General features: G+C 36.2%; 1 protein-coding gene across 5 annotated transcripts in view; it reads left to right on the top strand.

Annotated features, from left to right (window-relative positions):
• Window positions 1–17,338, top strand: part of Dync2h1 (dynein cytoplasmic 2 heavy chain 1) — a 381,051-nt gene that overhangs the window by 225,692 nt on the left and 138,021 nt on the right. For all 5 annotated transcript variants that reach the window (XM_058586626.1, XM_046466604.2, XM_046466597.2 and 2 more), the window contains one exon: window positions 3,644–3,748. In XM_058586626.1, the coding sequence (XP_058442609.1) occupies window positions 3,644–3,748 (105 nt within the window). The remainder of the gene's footprint in view (window positions 1–3,643; window positions 3,749–17,338) is intronic.

The following is a 17,338-nucleotide window of genomic DNA, read 5'->3' as shown; positions in this document are numbered from 1 at the left end:
CAATGTAGGATTGCTGTGAAGAGCTGGAAAATGGGGTATGCTACTTCCTAGTAGATGTGAATGTACTCTGATGTAGTGAAGAATGGAAAGCGAAATAGTGTATAGCAGATATCTGCCTTTAGTTTCTGCCATGTAAACTTAATGCAAGTCTCAGTATATAAAAGCCATTCACTTTATCTTTTACAGCAACATTTTTGTTTGTGTGTATTTATTTTAGCAACCTATATCTTTTGCCTTGAGTCATCACATGAAAGCCTCTTAGAATGCACTCATCTTTACAGAAAATTATATTTAACATAGCCCAAAGATTTTAATTCTAGATTATTTTGCCACAAACCTATATTGGTATACATGCCCTAATATTTTTATAAGCATTATTGTAACATTTCTTCATATATTTTAAAGAGATATATTTGATTATGTAGTTATGCTTCATGTTATTTCTCATCCAAATATATATATATATATATTGTGGGGTTGGGAGGGTTCCATTTATTGAATTCAGGTTCACTCAACCACTGAGCCTTTAAGAAAATTCTTTCAATAACATAATTATCAAAAAACATATCTAAAAACTGAAATTAAATATAATATGCTTATTAAATATTTTAACTATTATTTATGTTATTGATTACCCCAGGTGTTTGGTTTTTAAGTTATTTTTAATTTGTTTATTCATTCAATAATATGCATTGAAATTCTGTTCAATGATAGCCTTGTTCCATATATTGTGCATACAGCATTGACTATATGATGTTTACTTTATGGTAGAGAACATTAGAGTGAATGACCAGTTTATTGCATAGGTATTTAGTCTATATTTTTTTCAGATAGTGTACTTTAACATCTTCCACCTGTATTTCAGGCCTGTGTGGAAAAGTAAAATTTATGCAAAATATGCACATCACCTACACATATTGCAGATGCAATGCAATGAATTTTTATACATCAAATATAAGTATAACTACCACAGAATCAAGAAATAGAACATTAACAGTTCTCCAGAGCCCTCCTCATCTTTTCTTATAGTTACTACCTTTCCTACAAAGGATACATTGTATTAACTTTTGTCAGCCTAAGTTAGTTTTTGCTTATTTTATGCTGTTTATATAAATATTATAGTGAATATTATTTTGTGTCCAAGTGAGGATACATTAGTCTGGTCTTGTGACTGCTAGTTATTTAGTCAACTTGTCAATATATACTTGTATATAGACAGAAGACAGTCTAGATGAGAAATATTTACAGCTATTTGGAAATAAACCAACTCTACAAAGAGCAATAGTTTTTAAATTTATAGGATGATTTATGAGAATTACAATTTAGTTTTTTATCTGAATTAGATAGGAGGATACCAAAAGTCTGCTGGGATGATGAACACACACATACACATAAATAAATATTCATGTACTTTGTGATTGAACACCATGAAGAAGTTTACAAATGCTGAGTTAAATTAGAGGAATTTCCAAGTACAGCATGTATGTCCAAAATATGACATATTTATAGGTTGTAAGCTCCTTGGAATCCAGGTATGCCAAGGATGAAAAAGTATGATGAGAAGTCAGAGGATGTGTCTCCCTCCTTCTACTCAGCAAATACAGTTTAGATGCATATACAGTACCTACCTTGAAACAGCTTGCCTATTTATGAAAACAAAACAATTCCTATCTTTCAACCAAAATGAATTATTCCTCTTGGTCTGTATTTGATCTTTATGTAAAGTCATAAGTGGATACACATTCAGATGAATATTTGATAAAAAAGCTTATGAAATACTTAAAGTAAATCCTAGGATGAAATAGTAGGGTTTAAATGCATTTCATCGTACTTCATCAGCAAACTGAAGACTAACTATGGAATTGCTGTATGATAAAGTGATTTACAAAGCAGGACTAGTGTAACAGTGTGTCTCATAGGTTTATAGCTCTTTAAAATTTTTTTTTTAATATTCTAACTTAACATAAGAAGACATGAACTCTTCAGATTGGTCTTTGATAGGTTATGGGAAAAATATTACACTGATTTTCTAAAAACATTTAACATAATTGGGTGTTATGGCACATGCTTGTAATCCTAGCTACTCAGGAGGGCCACAAGTTTGAAGCCAGCTTGGACAACCTGGTGAGACCCTGCCTCAAAATAAACTTTAAAAAAGGATTAGGGGTGTAGCTTTGTGATAGAGTGCTTGCCTAGCATGAATGAGGTCTTGGGTTAAATGCCTAGTGCCATTAAAAACAACAGTTCATCTATTCCTCCCATGCTCCCTCTCCCCATCCCTCTATGAATCAGCCTCCTATATCAAAGAAATCATTTGGCATTTGGTTTTTTGGGATTGGCTAACTTCACTTAGCATTATTTTCTCTAACTCCATCTATTTACCTGCAATTGCCGTGATTTTATTCTCCTTTATTGCTGAGTAATATTCCATTGTGTATATATACCACATTTTTTTAATCCATTCATCTACTGAAGGGCTTCTAGGTTGATTCCAAAGTTTAACTATTGTGAATTGTGCTGCTATAAACATTGATGTGGCTGTGTCCCTGTAGTACGCTGTTTTTAAATACTTTGGGTATAGACCGAGGAGAGGGACAGCCAGGTCAAATGGTGTTTCCATTCCCAATTTTCCAAGAAATCTCCATACTGCTTTCCATATTGGCTGCTCCAATTTGCAGTCCCACCAGCAATGTATGAATGTACCTTTTTCCCCATGTCCTCGCCAACACTTATTGTTATTTGTTTTCATAATAGCTGCCATTCTGACTGGAGTAAGATGAAACATTAGAGTGGTTTTGATTTGCATTTCTCTCATTGCTAGCGATGATGAACATTTTTTCATATATTTGTTGATTGATTGTACATCATCTTCTGAGAAGTGTCTGTTCAGTTCCTTGGCCCATTAATTGATTGGGTTATTTGGTGTTTTTTTTGGTGTTTAGCTTTTTGAGTTCTTTATATACCCTAGAGTTTAGTGCTTGATCTGATATGTGAGGGGTACAGATTTACTCCCAAGTTGTAGGCTGTATGTTCACCTCACAGATTGTTTCTTTTGCTGAGAAGAAACTTTTTAGTTTGAATCCATCCCATTTATTGATTCTTGATTTTATTTCTTGCGCAAACTCTAGATAGGGTAGAGGGGTCAGAGGGGAAGGGAGGGGGCATGGGTTATAAATGATGGTGGAATGTGATGATCATTATTATCCAAAGTACATGTAGGAAGACACGAATTGGTGTGAATATACTTTGTATACAACCAAAGATATGAAAAATTGTGCTCTATATGTGTAATAAGAATTGTAATGCGTTCTGCTGTCATATATAAATAAAAAATTTTTAAAAACAAAAAAAGTATATGGTAAAACTGGAAACAACAACAACCATAAAAAACCCCCAAATTAATATAATATCTTACACATAGTAGGTATGGCCACTAAATGTCTTAATCAATTCAAAGTTTTCTTGAATTGGGAGTTTGTGTAGGAAAATATAGTATGCACAAAAATGTATTGAAAGAACATTTCCTATAAATGAGTTAAAATAAAGACAAAGTGAGATTCTTCATAATGTTCATTCTTTTTGACTTCAATGGTTATAAATTCAATCTCTAGTTAAATATTTTCTTCTTCTTCTTTATGTTTAGGACTATCGTGCTGTCATTGAAAAACTTCCAGAGGATGACAAACCTAGTTTCTTTGGTCTTCCTGCCAATATTGCTCGTTCATCTCAGCGCATGATCAGTTCTCAGGTAACTTAAGAAAGTATCTACCTTTTAGAAAAATATGACTTTGGAGACTGAATGAAACTAGTTTAAGTTTCATTACTACAAAGCTCATAAGCTTTTATTTAAAACTTTTATATCATTGAATATAACAGATTCCAATTTTACTTTAAATAAATTTTAAAGGAACCAAATTTTTTTTCTTAATGTTTACAAAAATTAATAATACAACATCAAATACTGTCATTTTTATTAAAAATATTTTTTGTATTCTTTTGATGTATTTTATGATTACTTTAAATGTAGCATGATTGAATTAATTAATATTGACAATGATTGAATTTAACTAAATTTGATATTTTCATAATAGGTATCAGATACAGATATATAATTTGCAATTGTGTGTTAGCTTATAAATGATACATTTATTTCTTATTAATTTACTCGTGATCTAACATTATGCATATTTGGAATTTGAATTTTTAAATCACTGAAGCAGAAAAATGTTTGCTCTGAAAGATGTATATTCCTGGTCCATCTTAATTAAGAAGATCTAACACTTATTAACCTCCCACTATGTGCCCGAAACTGTTCTAAATGCTTTATACATATGAACTTTAATATTAATACTTTCCCCTTTTAACAGATGAGGAAACTGATACAGATACAGACAGAATTATATATTGCAACTTGTCCAAATCATTAAAAACAGAGGTAGTACCAGAATTTAAACTCAGACTGTCTGAGTGATGAGGTGGTTCTCATCACTCTTTACATACAGCTACTTTTCAGGCATAAATGTATTGCTAAGTAATGTGCACAATTTCAGGGGCATGAAATTTTAAACCATTACATAAAGTTCAATGTGTAATTAGTGCATAGAAAACTCATTTGGCCCTTACCTATTTCTTTGATTATTTATGGGCATTTTAGTTAGTTTTTATTTTCCTATTTAAATCTACAGTTTTGTATTTTATTGCTATTTTAGCCAACATTTATAAAACTCATTATGTTTCTTCTCTTGTTTTATTGTTAACTATCTTGCCTGTATTGAAAATTTAACATGGTCATATCATTATAAAAAAATTATTAGCACATTATTTATAAAAGCAAGTATAAATGTTCCCAGGAACAAATAACCTCTTCATCTGTACCAATTGACAATATTCTCCAGTTCCTTTTCCCTTTCTTATAACAGTGTCCAATCAAATAGTCTATAAGATAATGTAAAGTTCTGTATGGACTTTACATTTTTATGTATTTTATTTATTTTTATGCAGTGCTGAGGATTAAATTGAGTGCCTCACATGTGCTAGGCAAGCAAGTGCTCTACCACTAAGCTAAAACCCCAGTCCAGACCTTACATACTTACCATAGATGGTTAAATTTGTCATTTCTCTCCATGCTTTTTAGCTGACCTGAAATAATCATTTTTCAGTATTTATACTGATAATATATATGGATTTTTAAAAATATGTGTGAGTGTACATACACATACTGGCTGTTCACAAATATTCTCCTGATATAAAGTAAACTTGAAAGCACTTCATTTAAAAATACATAGCTGGCTGGGTGCAGCTTCCAGCAGCTCTGGAGGCTAAGGCAGGAGGATTGCAAGTTCAAAGCTGGCCTCAGCAAAAGTGAGGCGCTCAGCAAAAGTGAGGCGCTAAGCAACTCAGTGAGATCCTGTCTCTAAATAAAATACAGAATAGGGCTGGGATGTGGCTCAGTGGTTGAATGCCCCTGAGTTCAATGCCTGGTACCCGCCAACCAACAAACAACAAACAAAAACATAGCTAAACCAAATTTATTTTTCTCTGGTTTATTTTAGTGTTTAAAATGAAGTTATTTCTATTGTTTCCCAATGTGTGTATATGCACATATATTTTATGTATACATAAAATTTTACATAGTACTTAAACAGAAAAGATTAAAATAATTAAAAGATCATTAAAAGAATAAGAAGTATTTTACAGAACCCCCCAAATGGTTTACTTTTGGAACCTTATTAACAGATCCAAAAACCTTTTTTAAGCTGGCTTCTACAGTTCTAATCTAAGGATAATTCAGCTTCTGGGGGAACTGGACTTAGCATGGCTTGAATTGGATATCTAATGAAAGAGATAGGGTAACAATAGATACAGCTTTAGAGACTTCAGGGAAGTATACAGGAATAAAAATGTAGAATTCCCAGCATTTTCACTTAATGGGAGGTCAAACACTCACTTACATACACAGCTTCTTTTGCTCTTGGGCCATGTGTGGCTACAAAAGCCAAGGGTATGAGGCTCTTGGTATTATGAGAAACCGTATTCTTTGTTTCCTGCTAATCTTTTCTTTCATTTTAGTAATATAGGTCCCATGTTGGCATACAAATGTCAATATATCCCTAGTCTAAATTGAGTCCCAAACATCAGAGGTTTCATAGCAAATTAGGCAGATAAAAGCTTCTTTACTTTTGTATTTCTCTAATTGCTAGAAATGATGAACATTTTTTATATATTTGTTGATTGATTGTATATCATCTTCTGAGAAGTGTCTGTTCAGATCCTTGGCCAATTTATTGACTGGGTTATTTGGTTTTTTTTGGTGCTCAGCTTTTTGAGTTCTTCATATACCCTAGAGATTAGTACTCTATCTGATGTGTGAGAGGTAAAGATTTGCTCCCAAGATGTATGCTCTCTATTTACCTTGCAGATTGTTTCTTTTGCTGAGAAGAAACTTTTTGAGTACGTCCCATTTATTTATTTATTTATTTATTTTAATTTTTTTTTTTTTACTTTTGTCAAATTTTATTAACTTTGAAGGTAGTGTTTTAATTTTTTAAAATAAATTATTAATTTTTAAGCAAATCTTTATGTATGAATAAGATGTTGGGGATGGCTTAAAATAAGACAATACTTAATGACCTAATAAATGTGTTTGGGGGTTTTATTTTTTTAAATGTATGCATTTCTTTTTTTTATTAAAATTTTAAGTTGCTATTTATAACAACAGAATGTCTTACAATTCATACTACACTTATACAGCACAATTTTTTTTTTATTGGTTGTTCAAAACATTACAAATCTCTCTTGTTTTATTTCTTGAGCCAAAGGAGTCTTATTGAGGAAGTTGGGGCCTAATCCCACATGATGGAGATTAGGGCCTACTTTTTCTTCTATTAGACGCAGGGTCTGTTATTGTATTCCTAAGTCCTTGATCCATTTTGAGCTGAGTTTTGTGCATGGTGAGAGATAGGGGTTTAATTTCATTTTGTTGCATAAGGATTTCCAGTTCTGACGACATGAATTGGTGTGAATATACTTTGTATACAACCAGAGATATGAAAAATTGAGCTCTATATGAATAATAAAAATTGTAATGCATTCTGCTGTCATATATAAATCAAAAAAATTCATTTAAAAAAGTGTTCTGATAAAAGGAGCCCCAGATAGTAAGTAGCCTTGCCCATCAGGTGAGGATACAGCCAGAAGGAGTCATCTATGAACCAGGAAAAAAGCCATTACCAGACATAAATCTACTCATATTATCTTAGACTTCCCAGACTCTTCAACCATGAGAAATAAACAAATATTGTTTACAAGCAAAAAAAAAAAAACTTTCTTAACTGAACACTTTAGTATCTAAGCACATAATATTATGAGACGATAAACTCTAATGTTTTTTTCCCCAACAGTCCAGTATATATTTTTACTTTTTGCTCACTCTAGTTTACCAGATAATTCTCTAAAATTTATTTTACTGTGCTTTAATCTCAACTATTTTGTCTTGCCTTGATATTGAAATTTTTATTAATATTTGTTAGATGAGAAGAAGATAATGTAGTCTTAAAACTTTTCTGGTAATACATACTTTAATACATGTTTTAACTATAGGTCTGTTTCACTACTTTTTAAAAGTTCTTAATTATTCAGACATAGGATGGTTTTCACAGTACAATTATTAAAACCTCTTATTTTTGAAATTACCAATATGTATACATATTTGAACTAAAAAATGTCTATGTTTAGAGCATATAATTAGAAGTTTTTTTTTATTAGAAGCCACATTTAGAATGTTTGCCTTTATTTGAAAGTGAATATTCAGATATCAAGAAGTCTGACTTGACATCAAATCTGTCATCTGCTTTACACCAAATAAATGTTAAAATACACACTATTGATCATGTACAAGTTCAGAATTGTGACAACTGTTATTGAAGAAGGTACTCAAAATTTGGACTTTTAAAGATAAACACCGAGGGGGATCCAACATGGTGGCGAGTGGGGAGGCAGCGCTTTCAGTACCTCCTCAACAACGGGGTCAGAGAGACGCATGGATACGCTTAGATTCAACCTGCTGAGAAACTCCTAGCAAAATTCCACTAAAGAGAGACCGGCCGGGAATTGGAAGGATTTTTGGAGGTGACAGTTTGCCCTAGACGAGTGAATCTCCGCCACGCAGCGCAGTGGTCCAGACCCGCCAGCCGCTGCCTGCGCGACTCGGCGACTGTCGGCTGCCTGCACGCGGCCCCTGTGTCAGGGCGGATAGCCTCCGAGGCGCAGCGCAGCAGGAGCGGTGCAGGGACTCTAGGAAGAGGTCTCTCGCCAAGCCTTCATGAAATAGCGAACCGGGAGCTGAAACCAACCAGAGACAGACCAGTCCCACCCCTCCCTTCGGACACTCAGGCAAGGAGCCTGGGGCCCGCCATAGCAGAGAGGTGACATCACCAGAGTTCCTCCGACAGAATTCCTTCCCAGTGGAATCCACGTTAACAGGTGTGTGACTCCCACCCCCTCCAGATACAAGCAGCCAGGAAACCTCGGGAATCTCTCCCGGGGCGTGTCTGTAGGGAAGCAGAGGGGATTCCAGATCCCCACCTCCCCTTAACACCAGCGGCGACACCCAAGATCTTAGCCGCCAGTTTCTGGGGGCGTGCCCACCAAAGGGGTCCGGAAAAATTAAACTGTTGGTTCCCAGATCACCCCACCACAGCACTGGGGCTTAGATGAATGACAGAGAGGGTGTTCATCGTTCGGGATATAGGACACGCGGTGGGGCTGCAAGTGTAATCAGATCCTTGGGGAACCGCCTCCGGTGAACAGCACCTGGCTGGCTGGCTGGGAGGAGGAACAGGGGGAGGGGCCGGATAAGTGAAAGGGCTCTGGACTAACAGGATTGAGAGATTCCCAGGAGCCACCTTACAGGGATTTCTGTCAGCACATAGAAGGCAGAAGCTCGGCTCGGAGGGCACAGCTCCGCCTATTGGAAGAGAAGAAAATGGGATTCAGCCATAGAACAGGGGATACCAGCATGGAAGAGATCTGATGTCATCGGAGAGCGGCCGAGGAGAGAACTTCATCGGTGCCAGCGGCGACGGAAACAGTTGGTCTCCTGGTAGGGAGGGTGAGTCACAGATACCCCAGTCTCTCTCGCTTTGTCGTGGAGCCAGAGGGGAGGAGCGGGGCCGCCGCCCACGCCCGCAAGGTAGGCAGACCTGCGACCAACCTGCAGATCAGGCCCAGCGGTCTGCGGGCGTGGTAGGAGGGGCAGGGCAGAGCCGCTGCCCGCGCCGGCAAGGTAAGCAGACCTGCGACAGACCAGCGGATCAGGCCCAGCGGCCTGCCAGCGTGGTACACACTTCACCCCAACTGGAGTAGGGGCAGAGCAGAGCCTTCGCCCGCGCCCAGATCAGGCCCAGCGGCCCGCCTGTGTGGTGGTCAAGTGACCCCAATTGGAGTGGGGACGGAGCGGAACTGCCACCTGTGCCCGCAAGGTGGGCAGACCAGTGACCAACCTGCAGATCAGGCCCAGCGGTCCCCCAGCGTGGTAGGAGGGGCAGGGCAGAGCCTTCGTCCCCACCTGCAAGGTAGTCAGACCTGCAACAGAACGGCAGATCAGGCCCAGGGGTCCGCGGGTGTGGTACACACCTCACACCAATTGGAGGAGGGGCAGAGCAGAGCCCCCCCCCGCACCTGCAAGGGAGACTTTTCAACTATACAAGAGCAATATAAATATATAGGGGGGGAAAAATTTCAAAAACACAACAGTTTCACCAAGAAGAAAGAAACGCAAGCAGTATAAAAAGACAAGGAAAGAAAGGACTACAAGCAATGCAGGTCAACTCAACTTTAGAAGAGGTAACAGCTGCAGCAGATGGAATGTCAGATAAAGAATTCAGGATATACATGCTTCAGATGATCTGGAGTATCAAGGAAGACATTAGACAGCAAAATCAGACAATGAAAGATCACTTCGACAATGAATTGCACAAACAAATCCAGGAAGAAAAGGATCAACTATACAGGGAGATAGAGGTTATAAAAAACAAACAAACAGAAATCCTAGAAATGCAGGAAGCAATAAACCAACTTAAAAACGCAATTGAGAATACTACCAGCAGAGTAGAACACTTAGAAGATAGAACATCAGACAATGAAGACAAAGTATTTCAACTTGAAAAGAACATAGACAGCTCAGCAAGACTGTTAAGAAACCATGAGCAGAACATCCAAGAAATATGGGATAACATAAAGAGACCAAACTTAAGAGTCATTGGGATACAGGAAGGTATAGAACTCCATACCAAAGGAATGAGCAATTTATTCAATGACATAATACGAGAAAACTTCCCAGACTTGAAGAATGAGACAGAATCCCAAATTCTAGAAGCCTACAGGACGCCGAATGTGCAAAATCATAAGAGATCCACACCTAGACACATTATAATGAAGATGCCCAACATACAGAATAAGGAGAGAATTTTAAAAGCTACAAGAGAAAGGAAGCAGATTACATTTAGGGGTAAGCCAATTAGGATAACAGCTGATCTTTCAACACAGACTCTGAAAGCTAGAAGATCCTGGAATCACATATTTCAAACACTGAAAGAAAATGGGTTCCAACCAAGAATTGTGTATCCAGCGAAATTAAGCTTCAGGATGCAAGATGAAATTAAAACCTTCCACGACAAACAAAAGTTAAAAGAATATGCAGCTAGAAAACCATCTCTTCAAAACATCCTCGGCAAAACATTACAGGAAGAGAAAATGGAAAATAACAATGAAAACCAACAGTGGGAGTTAGGACAGTAAAGGGGGGGGAATAATCAAAGAGGAAAACAAACCATGTTTAGTAACATAAATAAACAAATATGGCTGGAAGAACAACCCATATCTCAATAATAACCCTAAATGTTAATGGCTTAAACTCACCAATTAAGAGACACAGGCTAGTAGAATGGATCACAAAACAAGACCCAACAATATGCTGCCTACAGGAGACACATTTTATAGGAAAAGACATACATAGGCTGAAGGTGAAAGGTTGGGAAAAATCGTATCACTCATATGGACTTCGAAAACAAGCAGGAGTGTCCATACTCATATCAAATAAAATAGATTTCAAGCCCAAGTTAATCAAAAGGGATAAAGAGGGACACTACATACTGCTTAAGGGAACCATACACCAACAAGACATAACAATCATAAATATATATGCCCCAAACAATGGTGCTGCTATGTTCATCAAACAAACTCTTCTCAAGTTCAAGAGTCTAATAGACCACCATACGATAATCATGGGAGACTTCAACACACCTCTCTCGCCACTGGACAGATCTTCCAAACAAAAGTTGAATAAGGAAACTATAGAACTCAATAACACAATTAATAACCTAGACTTAATTGACATATATAGAATATACCACCCAACATCAAGCAGTTACACTTTTTTCTCAGCAGCACATGGATCCTTCTCAAAAATAGATCATATAATATGTCACAGGGCAACTCTTAGATAATATAAAGGAGTAGAGATAATACCATGCATCCTATCTGATCATAATGGAATGAAACTGAAAATCAATGATAAAAGAAGGAAGGAAAAAGCATACATCAACTGGAGAATGAACAATAGGTTACTGAATGATCAATGGGTTATAGAAGACATCAAGGAGGAAATTAAAAAATTCTGAGAGATAAATGAAAACACAGACACAACATATGGGAATCTATGGGACACATTGAAAGCAGTTCTAAGAGGAAAATTCATTGCTTGGAGTTCATTCCTTAAAAAAAGAAAAAACCAACAAATAAATGATCTCATACTTCATCTCAAAATCCTTGAAAAAGAAGAGCAAAACAACAGCAAAAGAAGTAGAAGGCAAGAAATAATTAAAATCAGAGCTGAAATTAATGAAATCGAAACAAAAGAAACAATTGAAAAAATTGACAAAACTAAAAGTTGGTTCTTTGAAAAAATAAACAAAATCGACAGACCCTTAGCCATGCTAGCGAAGAGAAGAAGAGAGAGAACTCAAATTACTAGCATACGGGATGAAAAAGGCAATATCACAACAGACACTTCAGAAATACAGAAGATAATCAAAAACTATTTTGAATCCTTATACTCCAATAAATTAGAAGATAGTGAAGGCATCGATAAATTTCTTAAGTCATATGATCTGCCCAGATTGAGTCAGGAGGATATAGACAACCTAAACAGACCAATATCAATCGAGGAAATAGAAGAAACCATCAAAAGACTACCAACTAAGAAAAGCCCAGGACCAGATGGGTGTACAGCAGAATTTTACAAAACCTTTAAAGAGGAACTAACACCAATACTTTTCAAGCTACTTCAGGAAATAGAAAAAGAGGGAGAACTTCCAAATTCATTCTACGAGGCCAACATCACCCTGATACCTAAACCAGACAAAGACACTTCAAAGAAAGAAAACTTCAGACCAATATCTCTAATGAACCTAGATGCAAAAATCCTCAATAAAATTCTGGCGAATCGGATACAAAAACATATCAAAAAAATTGTGCACCATGATCAAGTAGGATTCATCCCTGGGATGCAAGGCTGGTTCAATATACGGAAATCAATAAATGTTATTCACCACATCAGTAGACTTGATCTCGATAGATGCGGAAAAAGCATTCGACAAAGTACAGCATCCCTTTATGTTCACAATTCTAGAAAAACTAGGGATAACAGGAACATACCTCAATATTGTAAAAGCAATCTATGCTAAGCCTCAGGCTAGCATCATTCTGAATGGAGAAAAATTGAAGGCATTCCCTCTAAAATCTGGAACAAGACAGGGATGCCCTCTTTCACCACTTCTGTTCAACATAGTTCTCGAAACGCTGGCCATAGCAATTAGACAGACGAAAGAAATTAAAGGCATAAAAATATGAAAAGAAGAACTTAAATTATCACTATTTGCAGATGATATGATTCTATACCTAGCAGACCCAAAAGGCTCTACAAAGAAACTATTAGCGCTAATAAATGAATTCAGCAAAGTGGCAGGATATAAAATCAACACGCATAAATCAGCGACAAATCCTCTGAAATGGAAATGAGGACTACCACTCCATTCACAATATCTTCAAAAAAAAAATAAAATACTTGGGAATCAAGCTAAAAAAAGAGGTGAAAGACTTATACAATGAAAACTACAGAACCCTAAAGAGAGAAATAGAAGAAGATCTTAGAAGATGGAAAAATATACCCTGTTCATGGATAGGCAGAACTAACATCATCAAAATGGCGATATTACCAAAAGTTCTCTATAGGTTTAATGCAATGCCAATCAAAATCCCAAAGGCATTTCTTGTAGAAATAGAGAAAACAATCATGAAATTCATATGGAAAAATAAAAGACCCAGAATAGCAAAAACAATGCTAAGCAGGAAGTGTGAATCAGGCGGTATATCGATACCAGACTTCAAACTATCCTACAGAGCAATAGTAACAAAAACAGCATGGTACTGGTACCAAAACAGGCGGGTGGATCAATGGTACACAATAGAGGACACAGAAACCAATCCACAAAACTACAACTACCTTATATTTGATAAAGGGGCTAAAAGCATGCAATGGAGGAAGGATAGCATCTTCAACAAATGGTGCTGGGAAAACTGGAAATCCATATGCAACAAAATGAAACTGAATCCCTTTCTCTCGCCATGCACAAAAGTTAATTCAAAATGGATCAAGGAGCTTGATATCAAATCAGAGACACGCCGTCTGATAGAAGAAAAAGTTGGCTACGATCTACATACTGTGGGGTCGGGCTCCAAATTCCTCAATAGAACACCCATAGCACAAAAGTTAATAACTAGAATCAACAAATGGGACTTACTCAAACTAAAAAGTTTTTTCTCAGCTAAAGAAACAATAAGAGAGGTAAATGGAGAGCCTACATCCTGGGAACAAATCTTTACTCCTCACACTTCAGATAGAGTCCTAATATCCAGAGTATACAAAGAACTCAAAAAATTAGACAATAAGATAACAAACAACCCAATCAACAAATGGGCCAAGGACCTGAACAGACACTTCTCAGAGGAGGACATACAATCAATCAACAAGTACATGAAAAAATGCTCACCATCTCTAGCAGTCAGAGAAATGCAAATCAAAACCACCCTAAGATACCATCTCACTCCAGTAAGATTGGCAGCCATTATGAAGTCAAACAACAAGAAGTGCTGGCGAGGATGTGGGGAAAAGGGTACACTTGTACATTGCTGGTGGGACTGCAAATTGGTGCAGCCAATTTGGAAAGCAGTATGGAGATTTCTTGGAAAGCTGGGAATGGAGCCACCATTTGACCCAGCTATTCCCCTTCTTGGTCTATTCCCTAAAGACCTAAAAAGAGCATGCTACAGGGACACTGCTACATCGATGTTCATAGCAGCTCAATTCACAATAGCAAGACTGTGGAACCAACCTAGATGCCCTTCAATAGATGAATGGATAAAAAAAATGTGGCATTTATACACAATGGAGTATTACTCTGCATTAAAAAATGACAAAATCATAGAATTTGCAGGGAAATGGATGGCACTAGAGCAGATTATGCTAAGTGAAGCTAGCCAATCCCTAAAAAACAAATGCCAAATGTCTTCTTTGATATAAGGAGAGTAACTGGGAACAGAGTAGGGACGAAGAGCATGAGAAGAAGATTAACATTAAACAGAGATGAGAGGTGGGAGGGAAAGGGAGAGAGAAGGGAAATTGCATGGAAATTGAAGGAGACCCTCAGGGTTATACAAAAGAACATACAAGAGGAAATGAGGGGAAAGGGAAAAATAATACAAGGGGGAGAAATGAAGGTCAGTAGAGGGGGTAGAGAGAGAAGAGGGGAGGGGAGGGGAGGGGAGGGGGGATAGTAGAGGATAGGAAAGGCAGCAGAACACAACAGACACTAGTATGGCAATATGTAAATCAATGGATGTGTAATTGATGTGATTCTGCAATCTGTATATGGGCTAAAAATGGGAGTTCATAACCCACTTGAAGCAAAGTGTGAAAGATGATATATCAAGAACTATGTAATGTTTTGAACAACCAACGATAAAAAAAAATTAAAAAAAATATAAAAAAAGAAAACAGTAGTGAAATAAAATAATTTAAATACAAACAAAAAAAAATAAAGATAAACACCGATGCAAAAGCTATGTAACCAATTTTGTACAAATATGAAGGCTCGAAATGAATCTAGTAAACCCATACAAGGCAGTAACCATAAGTGGCATTTATTACAAAGTATTTTTAATTCTTAATGTATTTATGCTGTATGTTAACAGTTATCAGATACTTTTGTGTAACCTGTATCAATATATATGTTCTCATTCATATCAAACAATGTAATATCCCTTTCCTTCTGCTTTTCCACTGAGTTATTAATGCTGTATAGACAGTGTTGCATTAATCAAAATGTAAGTGTCAAAAGAAAGAGATTTTGCACTTTCATTTTTGATGGTGGGGAGAAGAAGAGATCAGTTTAATATATTAAATTGACGTAACTATGGGATAGTATTTTTTGAGATGCCTATGGATTAACTGCTTGGATATTATGGTAAGAATTTTTAGTAAATAAACAGAGAATTCAGATATAGATTTGATAATGGATTTGGCAAACAGAAAATCCTATCTGGAGAGGAAGCCATGGGAGTCAGAGATTGTTAGAAAACATTGATAAAGCAGAAAAAGATGCTCCCAAAGCAGAATCCCAGTAAATACCTATATTTAACATATATTTGGAGATGGGGTGATACTTCAAAGAATTGTAGCAAGACTGATGTGTGATCAGAAAATAAGACAACTAGAAGATCTTTAAAGGCAGTGGGAATGTGTGGTGCCAATTGGAGTATGGGGGAGGAGGGCTAAGTGATAATGTGATTAGTACAGTAAATTGTCATTTGGTGGAGTCTTTACATTTTTCTATTTATAGAACCATATCATCTGCAAATGGATAATTTAACATCCTTCTTTTCTATTCATATTTTTATAAGAAATTATATTTTTTTCTTGCTAGAATGCTCTCATTAAAAATTCTAGTACTACATTGAAAGAACATAGACACTCTTGTATTATTCCTAATCTTGGAGAAAATGCTTTTAGAGTTTTCCTATTCAGTATAATGTTGTTCGTTTGTTTGTCATACACAGACTTCATGCTGTTGAAGTATGATTCTTCTAGTCCTAATTTGTTCAGGGATTTATTTTTATTTTTATTTATTTTTAAAAAATTGTTCTTTTTTAGTTATATATGACAATATATTTTGGAATATTTATACAAAACATGGAGTGTATCTTATTCTAATTAGGATCCCAGTCTTGTGGATGTACGTAATGATGAGATTCACTCTGGTGTATTTATGCATGTACACAGGAAATTTAAGTCAGATTCATTCCATTGGCTTTCCTAATTCCTGTTCCCCCTCCTTCCCCTTCATTCCCCTTTGTCTGATCTGTTGAACTTTGATTCTTCCCCTCCCATACCTTGTTGTGTGTTAGCATTCATATATTAGAGAGAATATTTGACCTTTGGTTTTTTGGGATTGGCTTATTTTGCTTAGCATGGTAGTCTCCAGATCTATCCATTTTTTGGGCAAATGTCAGTCATAAAGTAATTCTTTTTTTAATTTTTTTTTTGTTCTTTCTAGTTATACATGACAGTAAAATATGTTTTGACCTATCATACATACATGGAGTATAACTTCCCATTTTTGTGGTTGTACACGATATGGAGTTATATTGGTCATGTATTCATATATGAACATGGTACATTATATCTGATTCATTCTACTGTCTTTCCTATTCCCATCCCCCCTCGCTTCCACCTAGTCCCCTTGCCCAATTTGATGAACCTCCACTCCCCTCATCCCCTTCAATTATTGTGAGTCAGCATCCACTTTTCAGAGAGAGCATTCGTCCTTTAGTTTTTTGGGATTGGCTTATTTCACTTAGCTGGTTAGTCTCCAGTTCTATCCATTTACCTGCAAAAGCCATAATTTTATTCCCTTTTATGTTTATGGCTCCTCTGTCTAGTATAAGATAACTGTATTTATAGGGGTTTGTCTTTGTTTCTTCTATTCTGTTTCATTGGTAGTCTTACCTATTTTGATACCAATAACATGCAGTTTTTATTCCTATAGCAATGTAGGATAATTTAGCATCTGGTATTGTGATGCCTCCTGCTTCACTTTGCTTGCTAAAGATTGCTTTGGCTATTCTGGGACTCTTATTTTTCCAAATGAATTTCATGACTGCTTTTTCTATTTGCATGAAGAATGTCATTGGAATTTTAGTAGGAATTGCATTAAATCTGTAT

Source organism: Marmota monax, unplaced genomic scaffold, assembly GCF_021218885.2.
Source record: "Marmota monax isolate L192 unplaced genomic scaffold, Marmota_monax_Labrador192_F-V1.1 WCK01_AAM20220418_F8-fsc00045, whole genome shotgun sequence".
NCBI classification, from domain to species: Eukaryota; Metazoa; Chordata; class Mammalia; order Rodentia; family Sciuridae; genus Marmota; species Marmota monax.
This window is presented reverse-complemented; position numbering and strand designations above follow the sequence as displayed.